Source organism: Neolamprologus multifasciatus, chromosome 11, assembly GCF_963576455.1.
Source record: "Neolamprologus multifasciatus chromosome 11, fNeoMul1.2, whole genome shotgun sequence".
Taxonomy (NCBI): domain Eukaryota; kingdom Metazoa; phylum Chordata; class Actinopteri; order Cichliformes; family Cichlidae; genus Neolamprologus; species Neolamprologus multifasciatus.
This window is the reverse complement of record NC_140449.1, coordinates 16,727,425-16,743,793: the sequence shown is the minus strand read 5'-3', so window position 1 is coordinate 16,743,793 and position 16,369 is coordinate 16,727,425. Positions and strand designations below refer to the sequence as shown.

The following is a 16,369-nucleotide window of genomic DNA, read 5'->3' as shown; positions in this document are numbered from 1 at the left end:
TTTGTTTGTTTGTTTTTGTTCTTGTCCTGTTCCTGCAATCAGAATTGAATCAGAACCAACATATGCATAAAAAACAACAACAACAACGAAAGAAGTGCAGCTGAAAGGGATATTTGAAATAAGAGTCAGTATGAACATCACTGGGGCATAAAATAAATATAATTATTCAGACATTGAGTCCTGCTTGTTCTATAGTGTCCTGGGAATGTCCTCAGGAATTTTGACAGTTACAGATCAAGTTACAGCCTGTGCAGAGGTGATGAGCGGGAAAAGAAAGTGTCTTGTCTCAGCACATCTCTAATAAAAATGCAAGAATAGTTTTTAAATTCAAAGCATTCTTGACTGTGTTTCAGTTTTGATGCTCTGATAGTTGAAAATATAGATTTCTGTCTTTTTATTACCTTTTTTAAAAAAAATAGATATCCTCCAAAGATCATTGTTACAAAAGCCTAGTCCTGATAGAGAATTAAGCAAGTCAAAAACTTTACCATTCACTTAACTTGAACCATGTGGAAAATAAAATAAATAAATGGACACAAAGAATTGCTACAAAAGTAGGAAACAAACTTAAATTCTGTTTCAAAGGCTTGTTTTTGATAGTCAGGTTCCTTCACTGTCAAAGGAAGAGTAAAGGAGTGGTCACAGCAAGAAGACCACTCCCCCCAATAAGAATTACTTATAACCTGAACAGAAACTGAACTAAGATTCACTTCTATCTGACCATCACACAATGCAGATCCTTGTGCTTATCCTTGGGATGGTACTGCTCCCTAAAGGCAAGTTTTTCTTCAGTTATCTGTTCTTTAACATTTTTAAACCAGTAGGTTCTGTAATATTCGATGAAACGATTTTTTTAATGCTTTTACAACAAGTATTATTACATCTTTATAAAGGGTTGTCTATGTTCTATAAATGATTGTACTATTTATTGTACTGTTAGCCCTTTTTTTTTAAACTGTTTGTTTTAGTGAATATTTTAGAATTTGTCCATGCACTGGAAGCAAGAAAAAGTTGACTTATCTTTATCTTTGTTTTATCAGCCTGTGCTTTGAAATGTTACGAATGCACACCGGACTTCTCTGGAAGCTGCACTCAGACAACAAAAGAATGTCCTTCCAACACTCAGTGTCGATCAGCCAGAGTGACTTCATATGCAGGTTTTAATATTTTATAGTTTTTATTTTATTCTTCTTTTTGAACTGGTTCAGTTTCCAGTGTTTCCTCTTTTTGTTGCAGGTGTAAACAAGGTTGAGGTTAAAATGAAAAGTTGTTCTGCAGCTGAGGAGTGTGTTCAGGCCTCAATCAACTTTGGAGTTTCTCAAACTCTAATTACCAGCAAGTGTTGCACCTCTGATCTTTGCAACTCTCAAGATGCCCCTGGTAATTTCTATCATGCTTCTTGGTATTTTGAAATGTAATTTCCTGTCCTTGAAACTAAAAAAAATATATATTTTTTTTATTTTTATTAAATATGTTGAGAAAGTTTTGAAGTGAGTTAAAACCTTTCTCTCAATCATCGTATTCGCTTGAATAGATGAGGGGAAAATAATTAATCTGTGAAAGGTTTGTGATTGAAAAATCTCAAACAATAAACATACTATTAACATAAACGTTTTTTCTTTTGTTTTCTGTTGTTGGTTTTTTTTTTTTCATGTTGATGTTTATATGGCAGTTAGCTAAAATAAGCAATGAAACAAATATTACAAATATTTCTGTATTCAACAGAGGGCATCTCCTCTCCAAATGGGAAAAAGTGCTTCCAATGTGATGGAAACAGTTGCACAAAAACTCTAAACTGCAACGGAGATCAGGACCACTGCATCTCAACAACAGGTAACAAGCCGACAGCATTCAGTGTCTGCATGTTTGTTCTTTTCTGCTCAGAAAAACGTTCAGTGATTCCATCTTTTCATTTCCTCAGTGACTTCAGGAGGGCAAAAGGTGACTCTAAAGGGCTGCGGCTCCAAGCTGATTTGCTCAGGCACGCAATCTGCACAGATCGCAGCAATCACTGGAGCAGAAATCAGCTGCTGCCAGGGTGACCTCTGCAACAGTGCCAGCAGTACAACTGTTGGCCTTCTGCTCTTTGTCACACCACTGATCTCTCTGGTCTTGTTCTCTTAGCTGATGGAAGCAACAACATCACAGCCGAGCTTTTCTCATGACTGTCACAATGTTTCCTCCCATTTCACCACAGCTTAAATTTTTTTTTGAAATTTTTGTAACTAAACATAATTTTCAGTTTGTGGAAAAAATAAACAAATACATTTCTTAAAATCCTGTATGCATCTCTGTTTTCTTTAAGTCCATTTTGCAAACATTTTGCATGCACATTTAAAAGTTATGGTAAGATACAAGGAGTCAGTGAGACATTTTCCTAAATTAATTGAAAAGTAAAATACAAATATGGTGGATTTTTACAGTGCAAAGTGTACTCATTATTCTTGTCTTACAAACTGTCACCTACTAACTGCCTTTCAAGTTTGTGTGACTGACACAAACTTATGCTGATGTAGAGTCAGAAGTGTAAATACACTCATCGTGGGCATTAATGGTCCAGCTAGGTTTGGGTGGTTTGCATTTTGTTTGCAGTTTGTATTTACTCTGATAATCTAATATAAACTAATATAAGATTTGTTTGATGGTTCTGACATAAACACACATGTAAATACATTCTAAAATGTATGTGTATGTGATAGTCAATATTATGGGTTATCAAATTAATATGACATATAACGAAAATATGGCTGAATCTACACTTGCCTAACTTTTATCATAGATATTAGCTTGTTAGCTCAAATGTTGCTCACTACTTTAAAGGCTAATGTTGGAAGTGAGTAGAATTACATTTTATATTTTCTTCATGTAATGGACAAATAGTTTTATAGTAGGCAGGTTAGACATATTAACCCCACACTGGGGAAATTCACATGTTACAGCACCACATGTGTCAGGAAGAAAAGCGAATTAAAGATATATTAGACAGATAAAAAATTACAAAACAAATAAGAAAAGATAGTGTACAAATGAAAAAGTATTGTATTTTTCCATGTTCTCACTCCTGGGTGGAGCCTCATCACTGCACCTGTTTGCTCACCTGTCAGTGATCCAGGACTAAAAACAGGCAGTATTTAGGACCTGCGTCCTTATGTGTTTCTCAATAGCTTGTCAGCTAACCTCTATTGGTAACAGGCCACCTTTGCTCCTTGTAATGTATGTCTATGATTAATGTACTTCATTCTCCTTGTGCTCAGAGTAGTTCCTCAGTTCAGAACTACCACTGTCTCCCCAGCCTTCTCCTTTCTGCGCCTCCTCTAATATCTCTGTTCACAGTGCCACCTGTTTGAGACCTCCATGCTCTGCGTGTGGGTCCACGTCCACGTTTGGCCTCCAGGCCCTGTTGTGACAGTTTCTCCTATAACAGAATCAGTCTGGATTTTCACTTTGGGCTTAAACTGAAAAATGGAAAATTAAGTTTTTGTGAATCACCACACAAACTGATTGCATGACTCTGCTGACATTTTGAACAGTGATTGGTCATCTAAGAAAATCATTTACAAGTCTGTTCATAAAAATCCAATTATTTGAATTCCACTAATGATTCAGTGGCGGAATAATACAGTCTTGTCGAGGTGTCTGTCAACTATCTGACATCAAAATAAATGAAACATTTTAGTCAAGCAAGAACTGTTGCAGAGTCTTAGCTGACAAGAACAGCTCCTGGTGTGGTTTTCTGCTGCTGTAGCCTTTCTGCTCCATATCTGCTGTCAAGTGCCTCAAAAAGAACTAAACATATGAGATAAATATTAGTATCTTAACATGCTTATGCCTTAATGCAACTTTCAGCATTCGTTGGTGCTATCAAATCAGATCATCACCATAAAAATTTTAATTAAAGTAATTATCTTGATAAATATGTGTCCAAACCTTTGTTTATAAAACTGTAGCACTAAATCTACAGTTCACTGGTTGATTTGGCCTAATAACTATATCTTTATAATGTATTAGTTTAAACCACTCAGTATGTCTGAAGAATTGCAGTTATAATGTGTGGTTTAGTAAGACAGGAAACTGTTTTTGAAAGTGTATACATAAATCTTGCTGTGGTACTGTGATATTTCATGAGGCTATTTCATCAACCTGAAACCTTCCTAAAAATTATTTGCTTTTCTCACAGCACAGATGCTCCAATACAGATTAAAGCTTAATACTTAGTATTGCCAAGTTTTCTGTTGAATCTGCAGTGGACACTAATGATTGCTTGAAATAATTTATTGTTTGGCAAAATTCAGTTCTTTTGACCTACTTGAGAATTTTCTCTGCCAAAGGAACTTGCAAAAGCAAACAGATGAAAAAACCACAACCAATCTGACTCTGACTGACATTGTGGACAGCAGAGTAAATGCACTGAAGCTGGGGTATGTACAGGGCTGAAAATGAATGAGCATATGAAACATTTATTTTAAAATATTAAGAATTTGAGGCTTTAGACATAAGCTGTTTAGAATAGCTCACAAATTATAAGCTGATTAAATAGAACTAAAATTAACATTCACATTTTAAAGTTTTTTAATGTTCTGTTTATACTTGAGATAGGCAACAATATATCTTATCAATGTTATAATACAATTAAAGAACATATGACTGGACTAATCTACTCTTGGCTCATAAAACTTGATTGAATGTTTCTATAATATTTTCTACCAAAGGCTTAATGCCAGACAGGGCCTATAAGACAGTGGCCTAAGACCCAGAGGATGGTCAAATAAATATACAGTAAAATATGCAAGTGGTAAAAATCCTGCACGTATTTAGAGAAGCGGGGAAAAATCTGTTAAAGCTGTAGCTGAATGAATGAAAAGGTTACACATTTTAAAATATGCCAACTATGAAAGTCCAACCACATTTCTGTGTTCCTCTATCCATCATACAGGCAGCTCCTCAAACAAGCTCCCCCAGTAAGTAAAATTATTAAAGTTTGGAGTGAAGAGACTGATTTGGTGCTTCATGGCTGCTTTCATGCTACAAACTGAGATGTGTTTAAGACTGCTACCTCAAGAGAGGACTGTTCTGGGGCTTTAGAGGAATATGCATCAGTGGTTACCAGCAACATCAGCACATGCATTAACAATATTGTCTCAACCAAGTGCTATTAAACAAATCCAATTTAGAAACCATGGTTGAACTGTGAAGTATGTTCCATGCTGCATCCACGCTCCACTGCATTTGCCTCTGGTGACATAGAGGGCTACAAAAAGGCCAGATATGACCTACATAGATCCATGAGGGAAGCCAAGAGGCAGTACAGATTGAAGCTGGAAAGATACAACAACAACTCAGAGTCCTGATGCATGTGGCAGGGCCTGCAACACATAACTGATTTCCAGAGTTACAGTCAGCTGCAACATGCTACCAGATGAGCTAAATGAGTTCTATGCTTGCCTTGACACCCTCAACACCAACCAACACAGAGGTATTCTACCAGCAGAGGCAGCTCTTCACTCACTGTGACTTCGGCTGAGGTACATAAAGTTCTGAGGGGGCCTAACCCCTGAAAGTAGCTGGACCTGACAACTGTAGAGGAATTTCTTTCACTAAGGTATTAATCACATTATTTCATTGTTTTAACATGTCTGACACTCATACTTAAGACAAATGGTAGGGGGTGTAGCAAAGATGTTGGGGGGGAAAACAGGAACTCCAGAGGACCAGTCTTTTGTCTCTTGAGGACTCTGGGAAGTAGCAAGGGAGTGTGAACCTTAAGGTGTGAAACAGCTGTGTACTGCCTTTTGTTCCTGAAGAAGGTATTTAACTGAGAGGTTGACTTTGGCTCAGAGAGACTCTGCTGACCCTGCCCCGTGGTCATGCAGGGGCTTCACAAGCTTGGTTGTATGTTGTGTGCATGGGAATAAAAGAATGTTAGCTACCGCTCACCGCTCGTCTGCAGACTTTATTTAAGTGGAAAAACTTCCACAACAAAATGGCGCTGTGAGCAGGGTGGTCCGTGTGGTCGCTGAACAACGGTTCCGTGGACGGGCTGATCACCCCTGAGGGAAAAGGTACCTTTGTCCTACCAGCTGTTGAAGCAAAGGAAATGGAGGAGTCACGGAGCCGTGTGTTTCAGTCACCACCGAGATCATCGATTTTGAGGGGACTTCTGCAGATGGGTGAGTTGTAGCTAACTTGTATACAGTCATGGAGAGTTTTTTGTCTGGCCGAGGGGGGGAACGCTGGCCGACCCCGGAGTTCGAGTCTCCGGGAGGAAAACCTGGTGGTTTGAGGCCCCAGGCTTGTGTTGGGTACGGCTCATCACAAGGACAGTGGCTCGCGCACGTTGTTGGGGAGAAGCCGGCCCAGACCTGTGTTCAGTCCAAGTACGTCACAGGAACGGCGGTCCGGGTACACTGTCGGGATCCATCTCTGTGTACTATAGTGCACGGAGTGGCGGTGTACGTTCCTTGGTCCGTAGAAGGCAAGGGCCTCACGGGGGACGCCTCGTGTAGTAAAATGGGATCTAGATCCAGTAGATCGGCAGACGTTCCACCAGGCGGCCAGAGACAAAACTCAATACATGACTGTGGTAAGAATTGAGTAAATGTGTAGTGTGTAAGATTGCAGAGAATGGTTGTGTGGGAAAAGTTGATGTGTGTGTAAAAAAAACAGTGAGAAACGGGGTTACAAAATGTTGAAAATGGGGAACAAAAACAAAAAAAAAAAAAAAAAAAGAGAGAGGAGTGTAGAAATGTGTGTAACAGTTGTTTCCAACTAGAGGGAGAAGGTGGTACTGCAGGCCACCAGCTCCCCTAGGGTGGACACACACGAATTTTTTTTTAGCAGAATTGTTGATAAAAATAAGCAAAATAGGAAGAGGGTTTGGTGTTTTTCAACGTAAAACAACTACAATCTCTCTGGGTTTTTAAGAAAGGGGAGTTCAGAACCAGAGAGGGGAGATGTGTTGTTTTAAGCAATGAGAAGAATGATCAAAATGTTTCAGTGTGTCACTTGCAGGTGAAGAGCAGACCTGGATCAATTTTCCACATGCAGCAGTCGGAAGAAAATTATAGGTTAACATGATTAGAAACACTCAAGCCAAGTTTTGGCTGAATTGTTTTACAGCTTAACTTCCACGTGTTTGTCACCCTGAGAACACAAGCTCCAAGAATCTCTCCCTGAAGACAAGAAATGCAGTTCCAGAACAACGAGATGGATCTCAAGAGCTCACAGCAGTATCCTGAGCAGTGAAGAAAAGGTCCAGCAGCAGCTGTGCAAGACAGCGACAGCAAGGAGAAAAATGGCATCATCATGACTGGATGGATGGATGTGCATTTCCAACGAGCTGCACCTTCACTGTGTGTGAATGGACTTTTGAAAAGACTGCTTGAGTTGGACATTTGCCACTTTCGGCGCAAAAATGGCAAAATGAGACCGTGGAAAACAGGACAAAGCTGAAAGACAACTGACTCTCACTGGACTGCTGCAAGGGGGAGAGATGAGATGAGACCACAGTCAAAGGAGAAGGGGACAACATGGAGGAAGGCTGTTGTAGTGTGGGAATGAAATTTGGGTTTAGGAAAACTGGGAAGGAAAAAACGACTGCCTTGCGTGGAGAATTGAAAAGTGTCTGGAGCACCGCAAAGAGGAGAGGTACACAAAAAATAACACAAACAGAAAAATGCATTAATCCTACTAACACAAACACACATGCAATGAAGCTCATGAAGACCAAATAGCATTTTAAGCATGCATTTCTGTTACCGTCATCTTGTCCGGTTCACTTAGTGGGTTAAGCAGTGATACATAGACTAGTGAACTAGTATTATTTTTGGGGAAGGATGATTGAATCAGCGGTGAACAGAATGCTGCGGGAGGGTCAGATGAGTGGGGACTAATAGATTATTGAGTTTCTGGTTTCTGATGTGTGAGGGAGGTCTTATCATGACACACATCTGGGTACATGGGGAAAACCAAAACTCATTTTCTAATAGAATATTGCTGTTGTGTGAGGTGTGTGACTGGTGGATGAAAGTTTTGGGGATTTACTGATGCATTTTCTTTTGGTACCACTTTGAACCTGCCAATTAGGTTTTTTTTTATCATTCTAAGGGAGTATGCTTAGACAACTTCTAAACTAGGCCTTCATATTTTTTGATTTTTAACAGTGCACTGAGATTTTTGTTTGGCAATTTTCTCTTTTTCAAGCAGGCCTGCAAGATCGGAAACGAAAGCGCTATACAACATGTTGATCAATCGCAAGTGCGCTTCTCCAAAATTAAAATGGGCTCGGGAGAAAGCCACTTATTTGGGACAATCAGAAAACAAGTCCCTGGCAAAAAGGATTCAGCGAGGTAATCCAGTCTAAATTCTTTTTTTCTTTTTTGAAATGACGTCATTGCTGGCAGTAGAAACTTATTGCGTCACGAGAGGTTCTACTGTCAGCAAATAAAAATGGGAACTGACTATGCAAGATTGCACCTCCACCCAGAGAGACAAAAGGGTGGATGTATATATGTATGTTTCTTTTTACAGGAGCAGAAAGGTGATAGCAACGGGTTGCATGGGCTTTTGAACCGTGCTGACTTAACCTTTTAAATGCCACTTTCTGTGTCTTTGTAAATTTACCAGCAGTGTGTTATTCATGACCTTGTATTGTTTACAGTGCAGAGGTCACTGTGAGAAAGTGTGCATACAGACGCGCTGCGCTAACATCTATATCACTTTTTCCACAGCAGAGGGCTAATCATATGATCTAATCACATGATTTACAGCAGGACACACCACTGGCTAATGTTTTTTTTCTTACGACAGGGCCTGGAGTGAAGCTACTTCAGGGGAGAAGCCCTGAGAATTTTTAAGAGACAATGCACAACTTTATTGTGCATGTCTAATTGTGCTAAGCTAACATAGGGCAAAAGAGGGTTTTTTCCGGGGAAGTTTTCATTTTTAAATTGCAGGAACCATGACATGAGGGATATGGAAGGATTGACTGAGGCGCAGATGCAAACTATGACTAGGAGAGAACGCTTCAAGAGGACCACTGAGAAGCAGGGACCATCTGCAGGACAACAGACAAACGACAGTGGGCTTCCAAAGGATTGTCATGAGGAGATTTTGAACAGCAAAATCTTAAAATAAAATGAAAGAGTTTCGACGTTGACGCTGAGGAAGACAACTAAGGTGTACGACGTGCTCTGCCTTAAATCTACAGCTGCGTTGGAACAGAAATCGAGGGATGGAGAGAGCGTGCCAAGCTCCAAAAGTGACAGCGCAAGGAAGATCAGCGTTGGAATTATGACTCTGTAAATGGCACAGACACCAGGAGCCATGACTGTGACAGAGAATGACCACCTAATGCTGTTTCACTTTGCCATGCAAAGTACTTTGACACTCTGGAGAAGACCTTTCCTCTGTATCATTGTTGTTTCCATTTGCATGTGAGAGCTTAGATTGTGGGGAAGATTAAAGATGAACAAAGGGTGGTGGGAGAACAGTGAAGTGAGGATACACAGTGTGAAACTCCTTTAAGTGTACAATAATGTTGATGTAATATACAGAATGTCAGGAAAGAAATTCTGGTTTTAATGTGATTCTTGATTTTAGAATCAAAGGGTGGGATTGTAGAGGAATTTCTTTCACTAAGGTATTAATCACATTATTTCATTGTTTTAACATGTCTGACACTCATACTTAAGACAAATGGTAGGGGGTGTAGCAAAGATGTTGGGGGGGAAAACAGGAACTCCAGAGGACCAGTCTTTTGTCTCTTGAGGACTCTGGGAAGTAGCAAGGGAGTGTGAACCTTAAGGTGTGAAACAGCTGTGTACTGCCTTTTGTTCCTGAAGAAGGTATTTAACTGAGAGGTTGACTTTGGCTCAGAGAGACTCTGCTGACCCTGCCCCGTGGTCATGCAGGGGCTTCACAAGCTTGGTTGTATGTTGTGTGCATGGGAATAAAAGAATGTTAGCTACCGCTCACCGCTCGTCTGCAGACTTTATTTAAGTGGAAAAACTTCCACAACACAACATTCCCGGCTCTGCTTTGAAGGTCCACTCTTAAGAGCTGGCTGAGGTGTTTGCAGACATTTTCAATTTGTCCCCTACCCAGTCAGCTGTGCCCACATGCTTAAAGTGAAAAAAAAACAGCATAACCTGTTTGAAAAACTATCTCTCTATCACACTCACTTCAAATGTAATGAAGTGTTTTGAGAGTTTAGTTATGTCCCATATCAATGAAGCCATCCTGGACACATTAGATCCTCTGCAATTTGCATATCGTAAGAATGATCGTAAGAATGATCAAAGAACTGACCTCCCAGCCCATTGTTCATTCAGTGGGCTGGTTTCAGTCATTATGCAAATGTACTGTTTATAAGATTGGGGAAACCTGCAGTCAGCTGACACTGAAGAAGTCACTTGGATGAGTGACGAAACGTTTCTCCCACTGAAAATGCTACGTCCAGATGAACAGAATCAACTTTTGGGACATAAGAATCATTCTACAGAAGACGCCGTTTATGCAGCCATCTACACAGCCCTCTCACATCTCAAAAAAGGACAACTATGTTCGAATGGTTTTTATAGACTACAGTTCAGCATTCAACACAGTCATCCCAAACAGACTGGTGGGAAAGCTCTCCACTCTTGGACTAGCACCCCCCCCTCTCTCGTTGGGTCTTGGACTCAGAGTTGGTACCAGGACATCATGCACAGAGATAGTGAGCAAAAGGACTCCCCAAGGCTGTATCCACTTCGCCTTCAACTGCATCCCCTCCCAAAGCAACACCTCAATCATTAGGTTCGCTGACGACGCAACCATCGTCGGGCTGATCACTGGTGGAGAGGGGGTTGCTTACACAGAGGAGGTATCCTGGTGCCTGGAGCAGCATGATGGCACGGTGGTTAGCACTATTACTGCACAGCAAGAAGGTTCTGAGTTCAATTCCACCATCAGGCCAGGGTCTTTCTGTGTGGAATTTGCATGTTTTCCCCGTGTTTGTGTGGGTTCCCTCCGGGTACTCTGCCTTCCTCCCACCATCCAAAGACATGTAGTTTGTGGGGATAGGTTAATTGATTAATCCAAATTGCCCATGGGAGTGAATGTGAGTGCGAATGGTTGTCTGTCTCTGTGTGTTAGCCCTGACTTTTTTTGTGTGTGTTTCTTTTGTAATTTGATATACGATTGTTTGGACCATTTCAGCTGTGCACTTGTGAGTGGGCCCTAAACAATGCATGAGAAGTTAGTATTGTGATATTTTCTGTCTAAGAACTATAACTGGGGTGTGCTTCTTCTAGTTAATATGAATTTTATATAGGGCTACAGCTATTGATTATTTTAGTAAATGATTAATCTTTCAATTATTCCGGCAATTAATTGGATAAAAATACTTTTTTTTTTCTTATTGAGCAATAATAAATATTCAAAAGACAAAAAATACAGGTTTTTCAAAATTAACTGCTCATTGGTTTTCATTTTAGAAATCATAGTGTCTGTTGTTTCATCCATCATCTGTTTAAGTTGTCAAAAACAACCCTTTTGTCAAGGTCTGGCAGGCAGACCGTGGGGATATGGGGAATGAGAACCCAAAACGCAGACTCTGCGATGCAAAAAGTGCTCTTTATTTACAGTTAAAAGCTGTAAAGACAATAACTCCCCGTTGTTCCCTTGAACCCCGTGTGTGTGCTTCCCTCCGACGTCTGTGCTCGTGCTCGTGCTCCCTGCTGTTGTGTTTCCGCACACCCCGTGCGTGCTGCCTTTCTGGACCACTCTTCCTCCTGCAGAAAAACCATAGAAGCAGCCGTCAACACTAACTCTGGCGGGCATACACGAACAGCACTGACATATGCTGAGACACACACTAACTTGGTAGGATACTCAATGAACCCGCGCCGGTGGGAGCTCCAACACTCTCCTAAGTAGCTCCCCGACGAGCCCTGATCGCCAACAGGTGTGTGGCAGGAACTTCAGGTGTGGCCAGTCCTTCTGCCGGGCCACACCCATTAGGCCCGCATGTGGCTGTTCTCCATCCTCCAGCCACACATGTACACACCCACACCCTGCCTCTACATATAGTGAGTGGAACACAGAACACAGCACAGTGCAGAACGACACACATCCCTAAATAACAACAACAACAACAACAACACTAATAATACCAATAATGGTCCATCCTGCTCACGGACCCCCCCCGAGTTCACCAGAGCCGGGTCCGTGACAGTACCCCCCCTCTAAGGGTCGGCTCCCGACGAACCTAATACAAAAAGCAAAAACAAGAAAACCAACCCAGGGCGGGCGGTGGGGGGTCCAGGACGGAAGGCCCCAAAACCTCTCCGACAACACCACTAAACAACAAAAACGAAAAACTCAGTACATTAGTCCAACCCCCCGCCCTAATGGCAGCAAAACATAGTTCTGGCGGCCAACCCGGTGAGCGGCAAAACAGGTGAGACCCGCTGTGGGTAGGCAGAGGCCGACAACAGTTCAGGAGGCCTACCTGTAGTCCATCGGTGGGAACGCTGGATCTCTGGCGGACGGCCATGGGTCCGGCAGCAGTGACGAAACGGTTCTGGGGGCCTGCCACTAATCCAGTGGCGGCGGTGCTGCATCTCTGGTGGCCTACCCGGCGTCCAGAGATTACGGCGCTGCAGCGCCGGCGGGCGGCCACGGGTCCGGCGGTGGCGTTGCTGCTGCGGCGGGCGGCTATGCGTCCGGCAGCCGCTGCGAAACGGTCCCGGCAGGCAGCCACGGGTCCGGTAACGACAGTGTAGCAGCTGCGGTGGGCTTCCACGGGTCCGGTAGCGGCGGCGTGGCAGCAGCGACGGGCAGCCACGGGTCCACGGGTCCGGTGACGACAGTGTGGCAGCTGTGGCGGGCGGCCACAGGTCCGGTGGCGGCGGCGTGGCTCCGACGAGCAACCGCGAGGTGTGGCACCTGATCTACGATGTGCTGGTTGCGGTCGTGCGGGTCGCGGACGTGCTGACCCCTCCGGCTCTCCAAGGTCTTGCGTGGGCAGCACGGGTTCCTCCGGCTCGCCGGGCTCCGCAGCTGGCGGCGCGGGCTCCCCCCGCTCTCTGAGCTCCGGCTCGCCGGGCTCCGCAGCTGGCGGCGCGGGCTCCCCCCGCTCTCTGAGCTCCGGCTCGCCGGGCTCCGCAGCTGGCGGCGCGGGCTCCCCCCGCTCTCTGAGCTCCGGCTCGCCGGGCTCCGCAGCTGGCGGCGCGGGCTCCCCCCGCTCTCTGAGCTCCGGCTCGCCGGGCTCCGCAGCTGGCGGCGCGGGCTCCCCCCGCTCTCTGAGCTCCGGCTCGTCGGGCTCCGCAGCTGGCGGCGCGGGCTCCCCCCGCTCTCTGAGCTGCTCCTCCGGCTGCGGCGATGGCGACACGGCAGCAGCAGGCGGTGGATGTGGTGGTAGAGCAGTGGACGTGGAAGGTGGAACAGATGACAACTGAGTGACTAGCTGGGCAGCTAAGTGAGTTGAGGGTGATATGGCTATCATGAAGGGTGGAGAGGATGAAAATGATACAGCTGGCTCAACAAATACCAGGGGTCCAGAGGCAGCTGAGGCCTCCAGTTCGGCCTCTGGGGAAGCCCTGGGGAGAACCTCCGTCTCCATGTGGCCAGACTGGGCCAAAACGTCATCTGGGTCTGCATGCTCTGAGCTCCCTAGCTCCAGACTCACAGTCTCAAAGTGAACGTTTTCAGAGTATTTGGAGGTAAAGCAAACAGTTTCTGACCCCACCGACTCTGAGCTAACGACTTTAGGACTGTCTATGCAAAATTCTGCCCCAGAATTAGCGCTCAGACCACATTCGTCTGTCAGTGGACCAAAGATCTCCACTGGGGGTTCAGTTACACCTTCTACAGTTTTTCCATTGTTAATTGCCGTAGCGGCTATAGTCTCTATTTCCATGTTCACAGAGAAGGAATTTACAACACCGGCAGAGTCCATTTTACTCACTGTGGCGTCCAGAGCCGCTGGTCCTGAGTCTTCAACAAGCACAGGAGTGAGTGTAGACGAGGCTGAAAGATGCTTGCGAGGACGCCTTCTCCTCTGTGAAGGCAGGGCCGTGTGCATGGAAATCCGCTGTTCATCTGTGTTTTGATTTTCAATGACAGGATTTATTGACACAATAGAGTCTGGTTTACTCACTGCGGTAATGAGTGCTGTCCGACCGTCGCCAGCTGACCGGGCTGAAACCGCAGGAGTGGGTTGAGGTGTAATGGGGTGATGATGGCGAAGGCAATATCCCTTCTGTAATGGAGGGCCAAACAATTGTGCCGCAAGCATCGACGGGAAAGCCCTCCGCCGATGCGTGAAAAACCAAGCGACTAAAGCCTCTAGGAGAGCAGCCGAACTTCCCTTGCTCGGGCCACCCAAGCCAAATAATTCAAAACTTGAGCTCTCCCTTAAACTAGTGACCAATTGCTTAAGTTTGTTAATGTCCAAAAAGTTCATGGTGAAGGTAGTGGATGAGAGATAATTGTCAAAGAACACTACCTGTATATGTCTCTTGTGTGGGTCTACAGCCTGGGTTACGCTCCGGCAGTAATACCATAGCTGCGCGAGCGATCTCTCCTCCGTGGCAACTCCTGAGTTTGCTGGGTCCATGGTGGTTGGCGGGTTCATTCTGTCACGGTCTGGCAGGCAGACCGTGGAGATATGGGGAATGAGGACCCAAAACGCAGACTCTGCGATGCAAAAAGTGCTCTTTATTTACAGTTAAAAGCTGTAAACACAATAACTCCCCGTTGTTCCCTTGAACCCCGTGTGTGCTTCCCTCCAACGTCTGTGCTCGTGCTCCCCGCTGTTGTGTTTCCGCACACCCCGTGCGTGCTGCCTTTCTGGACCACTCTTCCTCCTGCAGAAAAACCATAGAAGCAGCCATCAACACTAACTCTGGCGGGCATACACGAACAGCACTGACATATGCTGAGACACACACTAACTTGGTAGGATACTCAATGAACCCGCGCCGGTGGGAGCTCCAACACTCTCCTAAGTAGCTCCCCGACGAGCCCTGATCGCCAACAGGTGTGTGGCAGGAACTTCAGGTGTGGCCAGTCCTTCTGCCGGGCCACACCCATTAGGCCCGCATGTGGCTGTTCTCCATCCTCCAGCCACACATGTACACACCCACACCCTGCCTCAACATATAGTGAGTGGAACACAGAACACAGCACAGTGCAGAACGACACACATCCCTAAATAACAACAACAACAACACTAATAATACCAATAATGGTCCATCCTGCTCACGGACCCCCCCAGTTCACCAGAGCCGGGTCCGTGACACCTTTGTATTTACATGCCTGTCACGGTTGCTAAAGAGTGGACTCAGACGCGGAGCTCAGAAATAAAGACAGTGCGTTTATTTACAGTGCAGCAAGGTGACAACAGTTCAAATGTGCAACAATGGTGATAGTGCGTCCTTCCTTCCGTGTAAGCCCGTGCGTGGTAGTGAGTGCCCGTCTCTCCTCCAAGTGCTTCCTTTGTGTCCGTGAATCCTCCGTCAATCCCTGGGTGAACACACACACGACAGCAAAATGTGTACGTAGCTCAGACAATACTTCAATCACGCTAGCGGCTCGAAAACACTACCAGGCTTAGTGCAATACTCCAGCACTGTCTGTCGCTCAGCCACACCATTAAGTAGCCCTGCCGAAGGTGGTAGTAGATTGGCAGCAGCCGGTGGATTGATTGCAGGTGCGACAGCTCTGGGCGACAGCACTTCCGGGTCGGAGGTAGCCTGTTGCTAGGTTACCTCCTAACACACTCCTCTTCTAACACCATAGTGAAGTTTGCTGATGACACTACAATAGTGGGAAGGATTTCAGACAACAATGAGTCTCACTACAGAGAGGACGTCCAACATCTAATCAAATGGTGTGGAAACAACGACCTGGTTCTGAACACTGCCAAAACAAAGGAGATCGTTGTAGACTACAGGAGAGCCAAGAAAACAACATTACCACCCCTCAACATAAATGGTGAGGAAGTTGAGAGGATGAATGACATTAAATTCCTGGGCCTACACATAACAAAAGATCTCACATGGACTATTAACACATCCCACTTAGTGAAGAAAGCACAACAGAGACTCTTCTTCCTAAGAAAACTTAAAAAAGCAAATGTGCCAACCCAGCTCTTAGTGAACTTTTACAGGAGCACAATAGAGAGTATCCTCTGTCACTGCATCACAGTGTGGTACTTCAGTTGCACTGCAGAAGACCGTCGAGCTCTGACCCGGATCATCAAAACTGCCCAGGGGATCATTGGAACCAAACTCCCAAATCTTGACACTGTTTATGCTAGCCGTTTACAGAAGCGAGCTAGCTGCATCATCAAGGACCCAACCCATCCAGGTCACAGACTTTTTGTACC

At 44.6% G+C, this 16,369-nt stretch overlaps 2 protein-coding genes across 2 annotated transcripts; one reads left to right on the top strand and one right to left on the bottom strand.

The window, feature by feature from the left end:
- Window positions 1-659: 659 nt before the first annotated feature.
- On the top strand, window positions 660-2,277 carry LOC146508057 (urokinase plasminogen activator surface receptor-like). Its single transcript, XM_085177524.1, has 5 exons — window positions 660-776; window positions 1,041-1,157; window positions 1,237-1,380; window positions 1,726-1,833; window positions 1,922-2,277. The coding sequence occupies exons 1-5, from the start codon at window positions 731-733 to the stop codon at window positions 2,122-2,124; spliced, it is 618 nt and encodes a 205-aa protein (XP_085033650.1). The 5' UTR covers window positions 660-730; the 3' UTR covers window positions 2,125-2,277.
- Window positions 2,278-12,693: 10,416 nt separating this feature from the next.
- On the bottom strand, window positions 12,694-15,760 carry LOC146508056 (uncharacterized). The gene is made up of 3 exons (XM_085178118.1): window positions 14,935-15,760; window positions 12,975-14,846; window positions 12,694-12,895 (listed from the first exon to the last, which is right to left on the bottom strand). The coding sequence occupies exons 2-3, from the start codon at window positions 14,612-14,614 to the stop codon at window positions 12,694-12,696; spliced, it is 1,842 nt and encodes a 613-aa protein (XP_085034244.1). The 5' UTR covers window positions 14,615-14,846; window positions 14,935-15,760.
- Between the last annotated feature and the right edge of the window lie 609 nt (window positions 15,761-16,369).

Bases quoted from the DNA above. Each gene is read 5' to 3' on its own strand.
- LOC146508057 (XM_085177524.1), top strand. From the start codon at position 731: ATGCAGATCCTTGTGCTTATCCTTGGGATGGTACTGCTCCCTAAAG. The intron at 777-1,040 runs GCAAGTTTTTCT...TTGTTTTATCAG, and splicing joins GATGGTACTGCTCCCTAAAG to CCTGTGCTTTGAAATGTTAC. The intron at 1,381-1,725 runs GTAATTTCTATC...TGTATTCAACAG, and splicing joins CAACTCTCAAGATGCCCCTG to AGGGCATCTCCTCTCCAAAT.
- LOC146508056 (XM_085178118.1), bottom strand. From the start codon at position 14,614: ATGAACCCGCCAACCACCATGGACCCAGCAAACTCAGGAGTTGCCACG. The intron at 12,896-12,974 runs GTCAGCACGTCC...TGCTCGTCGGAG, and splicing joins GACCTTGGAGAGCCGGAGGG to CCACGCCGCCGCCACCGGAC.